This window comes from Filicampus tigris, chromosome 10 (assembly GCF_054856515.1).
Source record: "Filicampus tigris isolate MCC_2025a chromosome 10, RoL_Ftig_1.0, whole genome shotgun sequence".
Lineage (NCBI taxonomy): Eukaryota > Metazoa > Chordata > Actinopteri > Syngnathiformes > Syngnathidae > Filicampus > Filicampus tigris.
In genome coordinates, this window is record NC_141226.1 from 12,093,419 (window position 1) to 12,112,027 (window position 18,609).

General features: G+C 40.4%; 1 protein-coding gene across 1 annotated transcript in view; it reads left to right on the plus strand.

Annotated features, from left to right (window-relative positions):
• LOC147140836 (dynein axonemal heavy chain 8-like) overlaps positions 1-17,930 on the plus strand; it is a 50,857-nt gene extending 32,927 nt beyond the window's left edge. Inside the window, exons 60-88 of the mRNA XM_086043445.1 lie at positions 1,179-1,405; positions 1,502-1,620; positions 2,501-2,604; positions 2,687-2,863; positions 3,591-3,758; positions 3,850-4,065; positions 4,527-4,664; positions 4,741-4,868; positions 5,778-5,946; positions 6,028-6,183; positions 6,250-6,405; positions 6,738-6,920; positions 7,538-7,643; positions 7,723-7,975; positions 8,098-8,288; positions 9,207-9,328; positions 9,405-9,520; positions 9,642-9,844; positions 9,925-9,998; positions 11,495-11,647; positions 11,789-11,944; positions 13,037-13,153; positions 13,241-13,342; positions 13,516-13,676; positions 13,955-14,111; positions 14,190-14,342; positions 14,963-15,152; positions 16,121-16,242; positions 16,546-17,930. Coding sequence (XP_085899571.1) covers positions 1,179-1,405; positions 1,502-1,620; positions 2,501-2,604; positions 2,687-2,863; positions 3,591-3,758; positions 3,850-4,065; positions 4,527-4,664; positions 4,741-4,868; positions 5,778-5,946; positions 6,028-6,183; positions 6,250-6,405; positions 6,738-6,920; positions 7,538-7,643; positions 7,723-7,975; positions 8,098-8,288; positions 9,207-9,328; positions 9,405-9,520; positions 9,642-9,844; positions 9,925-9,998; positions 11,495-11,647; positions 11,789-11,944; positions 13,037-13,153; positions 13,241-13,342; positions 13,516-13,676; positions 13,955-14,111; positions 14,190-14,342; positions 14,963-15,152; positions 16,121-16,242; positions 16,546-16,833 — 4,605 coding nt within the window. The 3' untranslated portion in view covers positions 16,834-17,930. The remainder of the gene's footprint in view (positions 1-1,178; positions 1,406-1,501; positions 1,621-2,500; positions 2,605-2,686; positions 2,864-3,590; positions 3,759-3,849; positions 4,066-4,526; positions 4,665-4,740; positions 4,869-5,777; positions 5,947-6,027; positions 6,184-6,249; positions 6,406-6,737; positions 6,921-7,537; positions 7,644-7,722; positions 7,976-8,097; positions 8,289-9,206; positions 9,329-9,404; positions 9,521-9,641; positions 9,845-9,924; positions 9,999-11,494; positions 11,648-11,788; positions 11,945-13,036; positions 13,154-13,240; positions 13,343-13,515; positions 13,677-13,954; positions 14,112-14,189; positions 14,343-14,962; positions 15,153-16,120; positions 16,243-16,545) is intronic.
• The last annotated feature ends 679 nt before the right edge of the window (positions 17,931-18,609 follow it).

The following is an 18,609-nucleotide window of genomic DNA, read 5'->3' on the forward strand; positions in this document are numbered from 1 at the left end:
ATTTAAAGGTGAAGTCAACCCCCAAATTTTCTCTACAATAATATGTTCTTTGCGCCTAGCGTATTAGCCTAAGCACGGCATTCTGATGATAGTACATTTGTAGGACATAAGTTAAAAAGCAAAATCCACCCATTTTTAGCCATCTCTCGGGGCGACCATTTTGTCACTTACTGTCTACTGAAAATGACACCACAGTTGCTCACCGCTCAGGTAACAACCAATCACGGCTCACCTGTTTTCTGAATCTGAGCCATAATTGTTAGTTACCTGAGCCTTGAGCAACTGTGATGTCACAAAATGGCTGCTCCCTGAGATGGACAAAAATGGGTGTATTTTACTATCATATTCCACAAACACAATATCAATCAGAATGCTGTGTTTGGACTAGTGGGGCTGCATAGAACATATTATTAAAAAAGTTGAGGGTTAACTTCCCCTTTAAAAAAAGTCCTAACCCTAAAATGCTCAAATGACATCCATTATCTATACTGCTTATCCTCACAAGTGTCGCGGGGAGTGCTGGAGCTTATCCCAGCAGTCTTCGGGCAGTAGGCAGGGGACACCCTGAATTGGTTGCCAGCCAATCACAGGGCACAAAGAGACAAACAAACATCCGCACTCACAATCACACCTAGGGGCAATTTAGAGTGTCCAATTAACCTACCAAGCATGTTTTTGGAATGTGGGAGGAAACCGGAGTACCCGGAGGAAACCCACGCAGGCACGGGGAGAACATGCAAACTCCACACTGGGAGGCCGGAGCCGGGATCAAACCTACGACCTCTGAACTGTGAGGCAAACGTGCTAACCAGTCGACCACCGTGCCGCCGCTCAAATGACATGAATCGTAAATATTATGTATATGTGTATGTCAATGTAAAACTATATCGGGGCTCACCAACTTGCCCGCAGGCCTGTTGCGACTATACAGTTGCTCACCAGTTAAATTAAACTAGTGATATCATAACAATGACAAAATAACTGTTGATAATAGAGAAATCATAAACATCATCAGTGTTTTCACATAGATGAATATCATTCATTTTTAGTACCCTATGTTTCACTTCGAGAGCTGCAGCCATCTAACTCGTTACTCCCGTACAACTAATTGTTCCAGACATTGAAAAAAAGGTGGGCATTTTACTCAAATTTGCCGGTCTCTCAATCATATCTTACAGGTGGGACCAAAGTTTCGCTCTAGGTCTCTGAAGTTCCCGGGCTTGATATCCGGCTGCACAATGGACTGGTTTGCCCCATGGCCCGAAGAGGCTCTGGTGGCGGTGGCTCACCATTTCCTATCAGAGTTTCCCGTGGTTTGTTCCTCCGAGGTGAAAGCTTCCATGGTGACCACCATGGGTGTGTACCATCGCAAAGTGTCGGAGACATGCGAAAGCTACTTTGAACGGTAACAACCATTTTGACGCGATTCAAACAATAACTTCTTGGTTCTCATGTTGAGGAGTGGAGAGGTTGAAACCGTGCATTGGTTTGTGTTTTACAGATTCAGGAGAAGAACTCACGTCACCCCCAAGTCGTACCTCTCATTCATCAACGGCTACAAGACGCTCTATCATCAAAACCACGAGCACATTAACACGCTTGCCCAGCGCATGAATGTCGGTAAGGAAAATTAAAAAGACAGAAACACATTTTGGTTCCCGAAACAGAAAGTAACAAGGACCAAAACTGCCTGGGATTTTAGGTTGAAATAACAGCTACAGACCCAATGGGTACAGTACTTTCAGTTTCAGGGGCATTTAAGTCCTTGGAACCAAAAGTGCCATGAACCAAAACATCCCAGAACTTTACATGGGAAGGTATACAGTATGCAGACAATGGGCACTGCAGGTTCTAGAAACGTTTTAGTCTCTAAAATCTCAAAGTACAGTAGTAGTTGGAAATGTAGGTGGAAATGATTTAGTTGCACTCCCTGCAAGCCATGTAAACTTGAAAGCTCGAATAACACACACACATGAACGCAAAAGTCATATATGCTTAAGGCACTTGCAGTAAATTATAGAGATGAACACATTGACTTTAGGGCCTTTTCTACTGGCTGGGTGTGTATCGATGGCATCCAGAAAAGTCCTGGGCCGTGTCCGAATGTGCACACTATTCCCCATATTGTGCACTATTAAGGGGTTCAGCCATTCTGGAGGGGTGTCTGAATATCCAAAAGAAAAAAAATGTAGTGCACTCAAAATGACCCACAATTCACTTGGAAAAGAAGTGAGCATCGATGGTCCCTCAACAGGTTAATATACACCACAAGGCTTTGCGAGCAGGAAAACAACATGGCGCAATCGCGAATATCAAAGCAATACAGTAACTATTCACCACGGAAATAATTAATACATTTTATTTAATTGAAAATATGTACGACAGTGGAAATAAAGTGCAGTTGAATGATGAAATGATTTTTAAAATTTTTTTAGATAAAATGAATGGCAAAAAAGTCCCAAGGATCTCTTATTAAGGTTATTTTACTTCTGTATGTCAGGGTTGAACAAACTGATGGAGGCCAGCGTGTCTGTAGCTAAGCTCTCCAAAGAGTTGGAAGTCAGTGAGAAAGAGTTGGTGGTGGCCTCCGCCAAAGCTGACAAGGTAAAATAAAAACAACACTCCTCAAGAGAGGGAAATACAGGTTCTGCCATTCCAAAACAATAACATGAAATGTACTCTTTAGGTGTTAGCCGAGGTGATGGTCCGAACCGAAGCGGCCACTATAATCAAGAATGAGGTCCAGACCGTGAGCGATAAAGCCCAGATGATCGTGGATGAAATCACGCAGGAGAGGGCCATCGCCGAGGAAAAACTGGAGGCGGCTAAGCCGGCATTAATGGAGGCCGAAAATGCACTGAATGTGAGGTTTTTTTTTTTAATCTTTTCAAGTAGTGCTGAGCTATTAATCGATTACATCGACCGCAGTGTTTTATATTTATGATTTGGGACTTTTGGAATTCTCTGAATGACATGCACACTCTAACGGCCGTCAGTGAGGCAGCAACGAGTCTACGCCAGTGGACTATCCTAAGGGAAAATGTCATTTCAGAGTTTAGGCATAGCTAGCTAGCTAATTGCATGTCGTAATTGCGCCAAATAGCCGCTAATGAACAAAGGCATTCAAGTTCTTACATAGTAGAACCGAATCATGCCAGACTCCAAAGTAGGGATGAAATGATATCCAAACATCACGATACGATATTCTCACAAGATGAACCTCATTATTCGATAAATATTACTATATTGTGGGGAGAATGGCGATATAATAAATATTCGCAAAACTGTAAGAAAACTCATGACTTGTTTAAAAAAAAAAGCACAATGTAATGTTATTGCACATAATAACACGAGGTACAAAGAAATAGGATTGGCCAATCATTTTATTGTCATGACATTTCATGATTGTCTTTGGAGGTCTACTTTATCCAAGTTTTGAATAATATCTTTGTCATTTACTCTTTGTTTAACTTGAAAGGGAAATGAATCAGTAATATATTTTTTAGGACCATTGCGCCCAGTCCTAAGTTTCAAGACGTATTTTGAGAACATTGCTTGTTGGTGTGTTAAAAATAATAAACATCTAACAGACCATCAAGCCTGCTGATATCGCCACTGTGAGGAAACTGGCCAAGCCACCACACCTGATCATGAGGATCATGGACTGCTGCCTGCTCTTGTTCCAAAGAAAATTGGAGACCATCACGGTGGATCCCAACTTGCCCTGTCTCAAGCCATCATGGCCGGATGCTCTCAGGGTGCGTCTGATCCCAGTCACTGTTTCTTTGTTCGGCCAACGTGTCCAGTGTCCATGTTACTCACCTTCATCTGTCTTGGTGTCTGCTTCAGCTAATGGGCAGCACAGGCTTCTTGGCGTCGCTGCAGCAGTTCGTCAAGGACAAGATCAACGAGGAGACGGTGGAACTGTTGCAGCCCTACTTTGAGATGGAGGACTACACCATGGAAAACGCCAAGAAGGTGTGCGGCAGTGTGGCCGGTCTGCTCGCATGGACAAGGGCCATGGCCACCTTCTATGACATCAACAAGGAAGTGCTGCCGCTCAAGGTAAGCAACAACAGTCAAAAATAATTCAGGGAGGACGTGCATGATTTGGCCATTCGAATTGTGCCTGAGGTTGGCTGTGATGCAAACAACTTGCACAAATGAAATTAAGAAAATTATAAGACAGTCAAAAATGTGCACTGCATGCCCATCATCATCATGAATTCAACAGAACAAGAAGGAGTATTTCACACAAGTGTGCACTGCACGCACGGTCACGCATTGGTACATGTGCGTATGTAGTTAACAATCTTGCAATGAATGCAATTGCGCCTCTCATTAGTTTTTTGTGGTACCCTCCACTAGGTGCAATAAAAGTTAACAAAATGGCTTTGCTGTTCCAGCTAGTTATTCATGATAACTATTATCTTACACTATTTTAACAACCGCTTAGCACAATAGAAACAAACAGAACGAAGTGATTTCATTTTCTGAAAAAAATATATGTAGTCGTTTGTGGTTAGGCTAATCTGGCGGTTCAGGAAGTCCGCTACAAAAAAGCCAGTGCTGAGCAAATGGCAGCCCAGGCCACGCTGGCCGAAAAGGAAGCCGAGCTGGCCCTGGTGCAAGCGAAGAGTGACGCCGCTAGCAAAGAGAAGCAGGTAGGCTACTTGATTGATGGACGTAATGGTAGAGGAATTGCATGCTGCTAATAACTCTTGGAACAATTTCTCTCAGGAATTGCTGGACCGTTCTGAGATGTGTAAGAACAAAATGCAGGCTGCCTCAGATCTTATCGGCGGGCTGAGTAACGAGAAAGTTCGCTGGACTCAACAAAGCAAAGAATTTAAATCTCAGATCAAGAGGTAGGTGGAAATGTTTTGTTTAGCTTTTTTTTTGTTTTACCCAAAACACACACAATATATATATATATATATATATATATATATATATATATATATATATATATATATATATATATATATATATATATATATATATATATATATATATATATATATATATATAATCTATTTTCGTAATTTTTCAGTTTCAGTTTCTCTTCAATTTTTGTTTTAAATTGTATCCAAATGTTTCTCTCCAAGTGTTGTACTAAATTTTCATTTGGTTATTTAACTTGCAATTTTTGTGATTACATTTTTTTAATCAAAAACCAAAGAAAAATCAGTTTTTTGTTTGATTCCCTACAAATTTTCTATGTTCTGGTTTTATTTTTACCTGAACACATTGAAAAAATATATATATATTTTTTTTCGTTTTTTCAGGTGTTTCTCTTCCGATTTTTTGTGAACCTTTTTTAAATCCATCCATTATCTACACCGCTTATCCTCACAAAGGTTGCGGGAGATGCTGGAGCCTATCCCAGCTGTCTTGGTTGCCAGTCAATCGCATTTTTTTTTCAAATCCAAAATACAGAAAATAATGCAATTTTTCCATTGTTTTCTTCCAAATACTGGATGATTTGTATTTGACACATCAAACACAAAGAGATATATTTTTGTTTTCTGCATGTTTCTTTCCCAATTGTAGTGAATTTTCTTGAATTTTTATAGTAAACACAATGACATATTTTGGTTGTTTCCCTCCAAATATTTTTACATTGCTTGTTTGTTGTTTTCACTTTTCTCCTAATTGACCTAATTTACCTGAAATACTACTTAAAAAAGTATAGGAAAAGCAAAACATTAGCCCCCCTCACATTTAGCAGGACTCTCGAAAAAGAGTTTTAACCTCAGGTTGTTTTTGTCGGTTAGACTGGTGGGCGACGTCCTGCAGCTCACCGGTTTCCTGTCATACTGCGGCCCTTTCAACCAGAATTTCCGCGACATGTTGCTGGAAATGTGGAAGAGCGAGCTTATAACCAACAAAATCCCATTCACGGAAAACCTCAACCTGATCTCTACATTGGTGGACGCTCCCACAGTAAGAACAATAAAAACGAGCCAACAGTTGGATTCATGCGTGTTTTGGGTGCGGAAGAATGGGTATGTTTGTCTGTTCTAGATCAGCGAGTGGAATCTTCAAGGGCTGCCCGGAGATGACTTGTCGGTGCAGAATGGCATCATCGTCACCAAAGCGTCAAGGTATCCTCTCCTGGTCGATCCCCAGACTCAGGGAAAGACTTGGATCACCGCAAAAGAAAAGGCCAATTCCCTGCAGGTAGTTCATTCACCACAATTGAAATGAAACTCCAAAATCTCACGGCTTGTGTCGTCTCGCTTCCAGCTGACGTCCCTCAACCACAAGTTCTTTCGTACGCATTTAGAGGACTCCATATCCTTGGGGAGGCCGCTACTTATTGAAGATGTGGGCGAGGAGCTCGACCCTGCTCTCGACAACGTCCTGGAGAAAAACTTCTTCAAATCTGGCTCCAACTTCAAGGTAATTCTATGTAATGCCAGCTAGATGAGCGTTTTGAGGGGGTTTATTTTTCTCTGACACCCCATGAGATACTATATACTTGTTTTGTTTTTTTGTTGACAATTAATGAAATATTTTGGTAATTTTTCAGTTGTCTCCAAATATTGACACGTTTTATCATTTTTATCCAAACCACCCCCCAAAAAATGTTTTTTCGTTTTTTTTCTGTCAAGTTTTTAAAGTTTTTTACTTTTCATTAATTCATTCAATTAGGTACTGTACTCTTGCCGTTGGTAGTTCAAAAACTGTGCAAGCCCCTTCTTAATTAATCGGGTTTTTTTTTTTCCATGGAGGTGAAAGTAGGAGACAAGGATGTGGACGTGTCCAACAAGTTCCGGCTTTACATTACCACCAAACTGCCAAATCCGTCGTACACTCCGGAGGTGAGCGCCAAGACGTCCATCATTGACTTCACTGTTAACATGAAAGGTCTGGAGGACCAGCTGCTGGGCCGCGTCATCCTCGCTGAGAAGAAGGTTTGTCCATATACAATCAATTTGTGTTGCTTTTTGCTTGTTTCTACTGTCAAACTAAACATAAAACAAAGAATTACACATTGGATATGTACTGCATGTTTTTTTTAATAAACCACCATATTTTAAGTACTATTTTCCTTATTCCAGATTTCATTGTTGTTGGGTTTTTTTTTGTGAGGCTGGAATGGATTAACGACATTTCTATTCTTTCAAAGACAAAAGCTGATTTGAGATACAAGTCGTTTTTTTGTTTGTTTTGTTTTAATTCTTGTACTGTATCTCAAGACACCACTGTAGGTGAGTTTTTCAGTGGTAGCTTAAGATAGTTCCTCAGAACAAAAAACACGAATAGGTGAATTAGTGAATAGGCAGGTTTTTTTGGGGCAAGGGGGATTATTTCTTGCCAGATACTGCAGAGTTTTTCCATTTCAGACCACAAAGAAAAGATACATACAGTAATTTTTGCTCGACAAATCTTTTTATTCTAGTTTTTGTCTTTTGGTTGTTTCTTTTGAAAACTTTTTATTGTTGTTTTCTATATTTAATTCTCCATACTAGTAAAGTACGCTTAATATCCTTTTGTGATTTGCCTTTAATTCTTGCAATGCATTTGTCAGGAACTAGAGAATGAGAGACTGAAGCTCATTGAGGATGTGACCTCCAACAAGAGGAAGATGCAGGAGCTGGAGGACAACTTGCTGTACAAGCTGAGCACCACAAAAGGTCCAAAATCACTCCCGCGGGCTCCTGTTTGTAAGGGTTGCAGTATGTTCGGGAGTTTCTCCTTCCGTCCGGCCCGCAGGTTCCTTGGTGGATGACGACTCCATGATCGGCATTTTGAGCACCACCAAGCAAACGGCTGCCGAGGTTAGCATCAAGCTGAACATTGCGGCTGAGGCGGAGGAGAAAATCAAGGCTGCTCAGTCCGAATATCGTCCGGTGGCGTGCCGAGGTAGCATCCTTTACTTCCTCATCACAGAGATGAGCATGGTCAACGTCATGTACCAGACCTCCCTCAGTCAGTTTCTCAAAATATTCGACATTTCGCTGGCCAGGTAAAGTCGCTCATGTCGGTTCCGGGGTTTCTGGGTTGGGGTGGGATGGTAGAGGGCCAATGTTGTCCCCCTTTTTGCCCAGCGTTTGTTACTCTTTCTTATCATAAATGTGAATTTTGCAGGTCGGAAAAGTCGGCCAAAACGTCGAAACGAATCGCCAACATCATCGAATACTTGACTTATGAAGTCTTCAGGTACACGGTGCGTGGTCTGTATGAAAACCACAAGTTCATCTTCACGATGCTCATGGCCCTTAAGATCGACCTGCAGAATGGCAGGATACAACACAGCCAATTTCAGATTCTTATCAAAGGTATGGTTCTTAAAAAAAGATGTCATTATTTAAAAAAAAAAAAAAAAACTAAAGTGGTTTCTCTCCAAACACGCAAATCACATTTTTGTTGTTTTCCCATTGTTTTCATCAACATTTTTTTTTACTCAGACAGAATGAAATATTTTGGTGGATATTTAAAAATAATATCCAACACGCTCCAAAATAATGGATATTTTGGAGTTTTTGGATGTTTCTCTCCAAGTTTAGCACATTTTAAATATGAAACTAGCATCAGGACAGGATTTCACAAAAAATGAAAATCTCTCAAAATTCTTTTTGGAAAGGCCACTTCAACCTGAGTACAACGTAACAAGAATATTGAAAATCGAACAAAGGTTTCCGTACAAATTGAGCTTTTTGTGTGGGGGGAAAAAAACTTGCCTTTTTGGGAAATGTGTGTTATTTTTCCTATTAAAATCTGGTCAGAAAAACACTTAAATTTAAGTTAAACGGCATACCTTCATTATTTCTCAAAATATCTGTACAAAAATTGACAAATCAATGTATTTTGAAGTGCTGAATTCTGTTTTGAACTTATTTCTTATGGTGATGCTCATTTGAATAATAACTAACCTTGCCAATAGTTATCATTATTATTTTACTCACACTTAGACGCTCATATGATCTCACAAATGCAATACACGTCTCTATCAATGCTGCGAAGCTTGCCCTCTGCGGGTGGACTGCAATCTTCACCCCTGACACTCCTCACCCCACCTCCACATGTGCTAGCCTGTATGTCGTGTATTAATGTATGCCTGTTTGCTGAGTTTTATTTTCCAAATCCAAATGCCTTCAGCATTTATGACTTCCTCTGTCTAGGTCTGGGGAGGAGGCATTTGTTTTTAAGATGAAAAAGTAAATCTAAAAGCATTTAATGAAGTGCTTTTCCTGCAGGCGGTGCTGCACTGGACCTGAAGGCGTGCCCCCCGAAGCCCTTCAACTGGGTCCTCGACATTGCGTGGCTGAACCTAGTGGAACTCAGTAAACTTCCTCAGTTTGCAAACATCCTCAATCAGGTGGATTTTCGTGGATTTCATAGCTTCCGATTCCACGAGTGTGTCGTCACACTGTGTTGCTCGTCCTGTGCTGCAGGTGGGTAAAAGTGGAAAACACTGGAAAGTGTGGGCCAACGGCGATGCCCCGGAGGAAGCTGTCATCCCAGATGGTTACAACAACCTGGACGTCTTCAATAAACTCATGCTTATCAGGCACTGCAATCCTTTAAGTTTTCATTTTAACAGTTACCGGATATTTAAACAGTAGAATACGTTCACTTATTTGTTATCTTTAAATCCACATATTGAAGAAGTGTCTCGGTTCCCTCGGCAGGTCCTGGTGTCCAGATCGGACCTTGGCTCAGGCCAGGAAGTATGTGGGTGATTCCATGGGCGCCAGGTTTGCTGAGCCTGTCCTGCTGAACCTGCTGGGCACGTGGGAGGAGAGCGACATCCGCACGCCGCTCATCTGCTTCCTCTCAATGGGCTCGGATCCTACCAACCAAATAGAAGCGCTCGCTAAGAAGCTCAATATCGGTGAGTCCGCTGAGCCGTGACCAATATGTATTTAGTTTTTCAGCCATGCTCCTGTGTCACAGTCCTCTTGTGTCTCCCAGGATGTAGGTCTATCTCCATGGGGCAAGGGCAAGAGGTGCATGCGAGGAAGCTTGTTAATATCTCAATGGCGGAGGTTTGTGTTTTACACTGAAAATGATACTTTAGACCAACTTCAAAAAAAATACTCTCAGTTGTATATTACTTTGTCACAAATATTTATGATTTAGTTCAAAGATTTGATCTTAATAGAAAATAGTACTAATTACTAATGAATATTAATTTACATTTACATAAAGTAAAAAATTGATCGATTATCAATGTCATTTGGGCGTTTTCTTCCATTTATTATTTTTCAATTCTAATTCTCGATTGCTTCCCGAGCCAGGATTCTTATCTTCATTTTTGTATATTCATATGCAGGCATTATACTGCCCTTGGTGGGCAAGGCTGTACACCAGAAGGAGCCCTACAATGAATACAATACAATACAATACAATTTTATTTATATAGCGCATTTCATAACAGCTAGATCTGTAACAAAGCACTTTACAAACAGTACAATAAATAGAACAAAAACAATAGATATAAATAATATATAAAATAAAAATATAAATAATACATGAAATAAAACTGTTGTGCAAACTGTTTATTTATTTACATTATTTTTAATGATGCTTTTGAATGTTTTGAATGAATTGTAACTGGGAGCTGTTGGCAGTGAGCAAAAAAAGATGGGCCTCTTAGCGGAGCTGAACATTTTACTAAAAATTTGTGGTCCGTTTAATCGCCTACAGCCAGGGTACCCTTCCACCATCCTGTCTATCCGCCTTTTTGCCCATCCGGAAAAAATAGTAATCGCCTATAGGCCGGTCCGCCTATGATATTAAATGGGCTTCCGTTAGTGTTTCCGACTACCAACCTCGACAAACTACGACTACCAACCTCGACAAACTACAACTCGCGCAACACCCCCACCCCCAGCCGCTGGGTGATATTTGAAACTAAAAGATTGACTCATTACGGCATGGAAGCCTCATCAATCCGTCTCCTCTTAGCACCTTCCAGGACCTTTTTGGAGCTTTAAGTTCCTTTAAAGACCTCGAAAGCCTCGCCGCATTTAAAGCAGACGCATTTAGTCCAGCCCTCAGTTTCGTAACGCAGGGAAAATTCACTTCCTCTCCCCTGTTCCCTCACTCAAATCTGTCCCCCAAACAACAACAACTCAATGTAACAATACTATTCTTACAGAAACCTCGCCTCACCGCGAAAATAGACGATTACATAGACGGATAAAAATGGGCTTCCAACTATGCTTAGTCCGACTATTTTTTTTTAAGTTTCCCGTTTATCGCCTACAACCGGTCCGTCACGTAGGCGGAAGGCCCAACTCTGCCTCTCTTGAACTCTTGAGCAACAAACATTTTTTCTTTTCACCCCACATTGTCACGTACCACAAGAACCTTCGGTTTAAAGTGAAAATGCTATTTACGTAAAACAATTGAGGGAAGTTTTCTTTCGTTCATGTGAGCAGGTATAAACCAGATGAATGATTCACTTTTTTTCAGTGTTCTCTTATTTACGGTAGTCATGTTTTCAATGGCTCATGCATTCCTACATTGGTGCCCGCAGGGTGGCTGGGTGCTCCTGCAGAACTGTCACTTGGGCCTGGAGTTCATGGATGAGTTGTTGGAGACCGTCACAGTCACAGAGACTGTCCACAAAACCTTCAGGGTGTGGGTCACCACCGAACCGCATGACCTCTTCTCAATCACGCTCCTACAGGTTGCCATTTTATTTGAAATGACAACATTTTTACAAAAAAGTGTAATTAGGGGATAAATGACAACATGAAATCATTATTGGTTTTAATATAGAGACTATTGGCACAATACTACCCTTACTTAGGAATCTGTGTCCTTCTAGTCCTCCATCAAGTTTACAAACGACCCACCGCAGGGACTTCGTGCCAGCTTGAAGCGAACCTTCGTAAGCATTTCGCAAAACCAGCTGGAAGTCAGCAACCTGCCGACATGGAAGCCGCTGCTGTACGGCGTGGCCTTTCTCCACTCTGCCGTTCAGGTACCACACTCGGTTGCAGGATTACGCAAGACCATATAACAATGCTCCAAGGCCAATATTCCTTATAGACTTTGCGCCGATTTGATCATCTGGGTCAGATCGGCCGATGTATTCCTTTTTAAGTAAAATCTGTGATTGGCTGTAATATATAATAATGTGCCAATTGCTCAATGATGTGATTGATCAAATCCGTGAAATAAGACATTACAGCAAACGCAATCTCGTTCAACCCGGAGATGTGTATGTGTGAGCCCTAAAACTACCGTAAAGTCATGTGAATGTCACAAAATTTTGTGCTAAAATCTGTCAAACAAGGAGCCCCTCCTCTTCTCTGTTGTGGAGTGGCGTAAATGAAGCAGGCAAGTTCGTTTGCTCTTGATTAACCGACCCAAAAAATGAGAAAGCTCTTGTTGGTGATAGTGTGACAGAGGCAATCAAAAATGATAACTGTGATTCAAGGGAATGTGCAGCAACTTGCCCAACAGAGGAATTCATATTTTAAAAGACAAATGTGACATCAGACGAGTTTCCCTGGATCGGTTTGTTGTACCAAAATCAACCGATGAGTTACCAAAGTAACGGACAAAACAAAAGAAGACCTGAATGGGAATTTCAACACGTTATTATGGGAACAATTGAATAACAATTTAATTTAACCATTTTTTTTTTAGTTAATGATCCAAGGTTCGACAGCCTACACAGTCAAACTGGCATACTTGCGGTTTGGCACCCTTCATAGGATTTTCAATTAGGGGAATGGTCAGCCACTCGAAATACTAATACAGAAAAGTGCAACAGTCAATTATTATGCTGTAAAAAAATAAAAATAAAAAAATGGCATTTGGTATTGATTTGACTCTCTCTGAAGGGCCAATGTCACTGGAAGCTGCATTTGTACAAACAAACAAAAAAACGTATGTCTGGCTATGACGTTTTGCAGCCAGAAGTCTTTGTAATTTGACTGTGTGGCCTGTAATTTGATCACGGGGCATTTTCACTTCTTGCCCCTTACCTAATAAATTTTCTGTACGAACATTATAATCATCCCTTCATTTTACATCATTCGTTGACTTGTTGAGTTCATGGTCCCAGGAACGGCGTAAATTTGGACCGCTGGGATGGAACATACCGTACGAGTTCAACTCTGCAGACTTCACAGCCAGCGTGGAGTTTGTAGAGAGACACTTGGATGACTGTGGGCCCAGAAAGGTGACCGCACACACACACACACACACACACACACACATAGGGCACACTTTTGTTTCCTTCTTTTCCTAACTGTCCACCCTCACTAAGGATGTCTCCTGGGTGACTCTGCGCTACATGCTAGCTGAAGTGCAGTACGGAGGCAGGGTCACTGACGACTATGACAAACGCCTGCTCAAATGTTTTGCCCGGGTACGGACCTCTTTTACTTTTGACCTTATCTGTAAATACTTTGGGTAGTCATAATAATCGATCCGTCCATTAACTGAATGTCATTGAGGCAAAATGAAATGCTGTCTAAAGAAGTACATAACCTCACTTGTGCTATTTATTAAATGTCATTTACTGTTGAATATCAATTCCAGGTGTGGTTCAGTAAGAAAATGTTGGACCCGTCCTTCTGCTTTTACACGGAGTACCAAATCCCTATATGCAAGACCATCGAGGAGTATGTGGACTACATTCAGGGCTTGCCCGCTGTGGACTCCACACAAGCACTGGGCTTGCATCCCAACGCTGACATTGTGTAAGAAATGGGCGAAATGAAATCCCAAATTAATATACTGTATAATGAATAATATATAAAATAAAAATGTATAATATTAAAGTTAAAAGGAATGCAATTGAAATACAACCAATCAAATGCAATTGAAAAATAAAATGAATACATTTGAAATAATTCAATAAAAGGATTAAAAATAAGTGACATTAAACATTTTAAATCACAATCAAAAACAAAATTAAAAAAATATACATTTTTTTTTTTTTTTTTTAAATGAATCCTTTGTGTTTTTCTTTACTCAGCTACCAGAGAAATACGTCTGCCGAGGTTCTCGACACCATCACCAACATCCAGCCCAAGGAGAGCGGCGGCGGTTCGGGGGCCACCCGAGAGAGCATCGTGTACAGCATGGCGGAGGACATGCTGGACAAGCTGCCGCGCGACTACATACCTCACGAGGTCGGGCTTGCTTTTCATCGCGGGCGTCGCCGCCCGAGCGGATGTTGTCATTCAAGCGTGCGTCTTTGCCGGTGTCAGGTCAGAGCCAATCTGAAGAAGATGGGGGCTCTCAACCCCATGAACATCTTCCTCCGCCAGGAGGTGGACCGCATGCAGAGGATTATCTCTGTGGTGCGCAGCACTCTTTTGGATCTCAAGCTGGCCATCGAGGGGACCATCATCATGAGCGAGGTTGGCCCACAATGTTGGTTATACGTTTTGCCTTTTTACACTGCAAATGGGGTGGCCGTCCTTTAGCCATAATTAATTGATTGAGTTAACGGTCTTTGTTATTGTATGACTAATTTTTACTCCATGTACAGCACTTTGTTTGGAGAATTTTTTTAAGTGCTTTATAAATAAAGCCGAGTTGCGGTGAGTGTGAGAATTGTTACTGTTTCTGTCTACATGTGATGCTGCATTATTTGTATTCATTCCATTGCTTCAAGGGTTGCAGCATTTTTTTTTTTAGTTATGAAAAATTAGGAATACTTTTTATGTCACCGATTTTACTAAAACAAAACATGGGAAATTACTGGAACAAATATTAAAGGACTCTTGACAATGTAAAGAACGGTGGCCCACGGTCCACACTTTGCCCACCCCTGGTCTTCTGAAAGGTGATTCGTGATTGTAGGTGCTGCTGTTTTCATGAACGAAGTGCGCTCAGCAGTTAAAAGGTTGTTGTGAAAACACCACATACTGTAGCTTGACATCATCTTGAGTAAATGCAGAGTAGCCAACGCTAGACGGTTTCTTCAAATCGTATGGCGAACATGTCTGCCACTGTCTTTGCTGCGTTTTCCTCGTAGACCCTGCGTGACGCCCTGGATAACATCTTTGATGCTCGCGTGCCCAATCTGTGGAGGAAGCTCTCGTGGGAGTCCACCACACTCGGGTTCTGGTTCACTGAGCTCCTGGACAGGAACAGACAGTTTCACAGCTGGGTGTTTTCCCGGCGGCCCAAAACCTTTTGGATGACAGGTTTCTTCAACCCTCAGGGTGAGTAATAAAGTTCCAACGACTGATGTAAACTACACATTAGGATTTTTTTTTTTTTTTTTAATTATGAAATGACATTCACATTTCATGTATGAATCACGTCATTTGTCTTATTCTTGGTTTTAAAATGATAACATTTTCCTTTTGTTTTGGTCAAATTAAAATAAAAGGGAAAATCTTGGGAGATGCAGTAACAATAATCAGCAAAGAATCAACACCATAAATCGAGAATGTACAGAATCATGAACCCATGTTAAATAATTGACTCTAATAGTTGAATTATTCAACACAAACAATCCACCTTCAAATAAGGCTTATCAATATTATCGTACATACTAGCCTAAATAATACACAAGCACAAACTGGCATGACATCACACATGAGGTGGTTAGTGCAGTGGCACTTTACATAGTGTATGCCATTAAACTCACCTTTAGGCATTCACACATAGTAATAAATGTTACATAATACAGACAAATTGGAATGCCAAAGTAGATTATACGGGCTATTAACTAATTCACTGCCGGACATTTTCAGACCCTCTTTTACACTAACGTGTGAAAAAATTTGAAAAGAAAATATGAATAAATTCTTGGGATTGAAAGGCTGGACTGTGAAAAGTCAAGTAAATTTGTCAATGGCAGTGAATGAGTTAAAGGCTAAAGACAAAGATTTAAAAAAAAAACTTTGAATGTTCCTTCGCTCAAGGTGCATTCAAACACGGCCAGTAAAACAGGATATCTCAAAAGCAGACAAAAAAAATATATCAATGAAATAAACCCAACAAGAACATTACCAAAATGGCACCAAAGTAATATAAAGTCAATACAAAATCTACTTTAGTGCACTGATGAAATTGAATAGTGTCAATGATGCGACAGTTTTGTCTGTGCTCTGTCTCTGATGCTTCAAAAGATTGACTTTCTGATAAATGGATTCAAATTCACGTTGGCTGACGTGCGGTACAGGTTTCCTCACTGCCATGAGACAAGAAGTGACGAGGGCAAACAAAGGCTGGGCTCTCGACTCGGTCACCCTGAACAACAAAGTCCTGAAGAAGACCAAGGAGGAGATCAAGGCCGATCCAGACGTGAGCTACGCAGTCACAAACACATGGCGAACAAACAGGGTTGCAAAAGTAAGGAAAATGTCTCTAAAGAAATATAAAAAAATTGGTAACTTTCCATTGTAATTATGGGAATTGGTAGTATTTCAATTCATGGTTTATTCCTGTTAATTCAAATAAATTCCCATTCGAATTTTCTAATTTTCCCGGAATTTTGCAACCCTACGATCAACACATTTGCTCGTAACCACTACATGACCCACACTGTGGCGCTGTTTTTTTTTTCTGCACGCACTCACACTCACGCCAATTGCCTTTGCTCAACAGGAAGGCGTGTACGTTCACGGCCTGTTCCTGGAGGGCGCCGACTGGGACAAGAAGCACTCGGTCCTCTGCGAGTCGGCGCCCAAAGTGCTCTTTACGCCCTTGCCTGTCATCCACATGTTCGCCATCAACTCCACTGCCCCCCCTGACCCCAAATACTACGTTTGTCCCATTTATAAGAAACCCAAGCGCACCGACCTCAATTACATCACCGCCGTGATATTGGGCACCAGTCACCCGCCCGACCACTGGATCATGCGAGGCGTCGCCCTCCTCTGCGATGTCAAATGAGCGCATATCGGTGTCAATTCTTCATTGTCTCACTGTTTGTTGTTAGCTTGTTTTATTAAATATAGTTTATATTCATCCAACTGCTCATCCGTCTGACACATTTTGTGTGCAGAGCACAGTGCATGCTTTTCCCTGTTTATCACAGCACTTGACATCTCAAATTAGGATTGTTTCTATGGGCATAGTCCTTACTGTTCTTTGAGGAATTAAGATTGTTTTGATTTTGTTTTTCATTTTTAACCCCCCAAAACTCTGATTCAGATAAAAACAAGCTCCCAGAAATTATAGAGACATTTTGCTTTGTTTATGAGATTCAAATACCTAGTACTGTTTTTTCAATTTTAAGGTGTTGTCTAGGTCTCATGATGTCAGACTTCAATGTTGCTGTTCATCTTGAAAAACATTTCACAGCTGGACATAAGACACAAAATTAAGTTCCAGTGAAAAGGGTTTAAGTTCAAACAGATTTCACCTATAATCCTCAACTTTTTGTGATTAGTGTACAGGTCTATACCGGTAGTATTTTAAAAATGCACTAATACAAACTTATAAAATTTGGAGGTATACGCATATCATCAGTCACAAAAAAAAACAACAAATTTGTGAGTTTTATACAAAACTGTTTTTTTTTTTTCAAATGAACTACAAAATCACACATTATTTATCAAAAATGACAACAAACTAAATACTTAGGAAGTTTGGGGATACATGCATATCATTATTGTCCCCGCTGCAACCCCACAATTTTTATTTTATTTTAGCATAAACAAAAAAAAATACAAATGCAGGGCCGCAAACTGCCCTGAAATGGTGATATTTTGCTCCTAAAATCTGAGACAGCGCAAGTAAATGTTTCATCGACACGCGCATCTGTGACCAGTAAATTTGCTAACTTTTTTTGTTTGTTTAATTCTTGAATATTTATTTTGTTGCTGACAAACCTCTGCTCCACACTTCATCCCATTTATCAGAAATAGAGTACCGGTAAATTTACACAATTTAACCCTTTTTATTGTATTGTATGTAAAGTGCTTTGTTACAGCTCAAGCTGTTATGAAATGCGCTATATAAATAAAATTGTGTTGTGTTGTATTGTATTTACAGTGTTCGCCCCTACATTTTCTATTTGCACCCCTAAAATTTAAGGTTAGGAGCCACTGTTCTCATAGTAAAATAAAAAAGTTTGTCTGGAGAGCTGAAATACTATTTTTTGCTTCAGATAAAATTATAGGAGAAAAAAAAATCATAAAATTTGTGTGTAGAATCCAAAACCTAATCAAAAAAGTATGACTGTTGTGGTTTTTGTTTGCAGTGATGTAGAAATGCACTTCATCATACTTAGAGCTATTTCGTTTCTCTGATAGCGTAATTGCCAAAGTCATTTTTTAATGTTTTCGGAAAACAACGAATCCAATAAACAAGAAGAGTCCAGTTGCCTCGATTCAACCCTTAAGAGTCACAATGAATGACCGGGATGAAGAACAATCTACACAGACACAAAGTAAAAACCCAAGTATTATCAAGCACATTTGTATTTTTATTGATGTTGTGACAATAAGTAAAAAACAGTGGGCAATTATGCTATTAAGATAATTGCCAACTCAATGCTATACCTCTTACAGCCACTAGAGGGCTTCTTTGTCGATTGCTCTGCTGTATAGTATTGTAACAACCTCGTTTTTGTCCTAATTTCCCTTTTTTTTTTTTTTTTTTTGAGCATTTCAACTGCAACAGCAGAAATGCAAGCGGTGCCAGCCATCAAGCACTCCCCGCCCT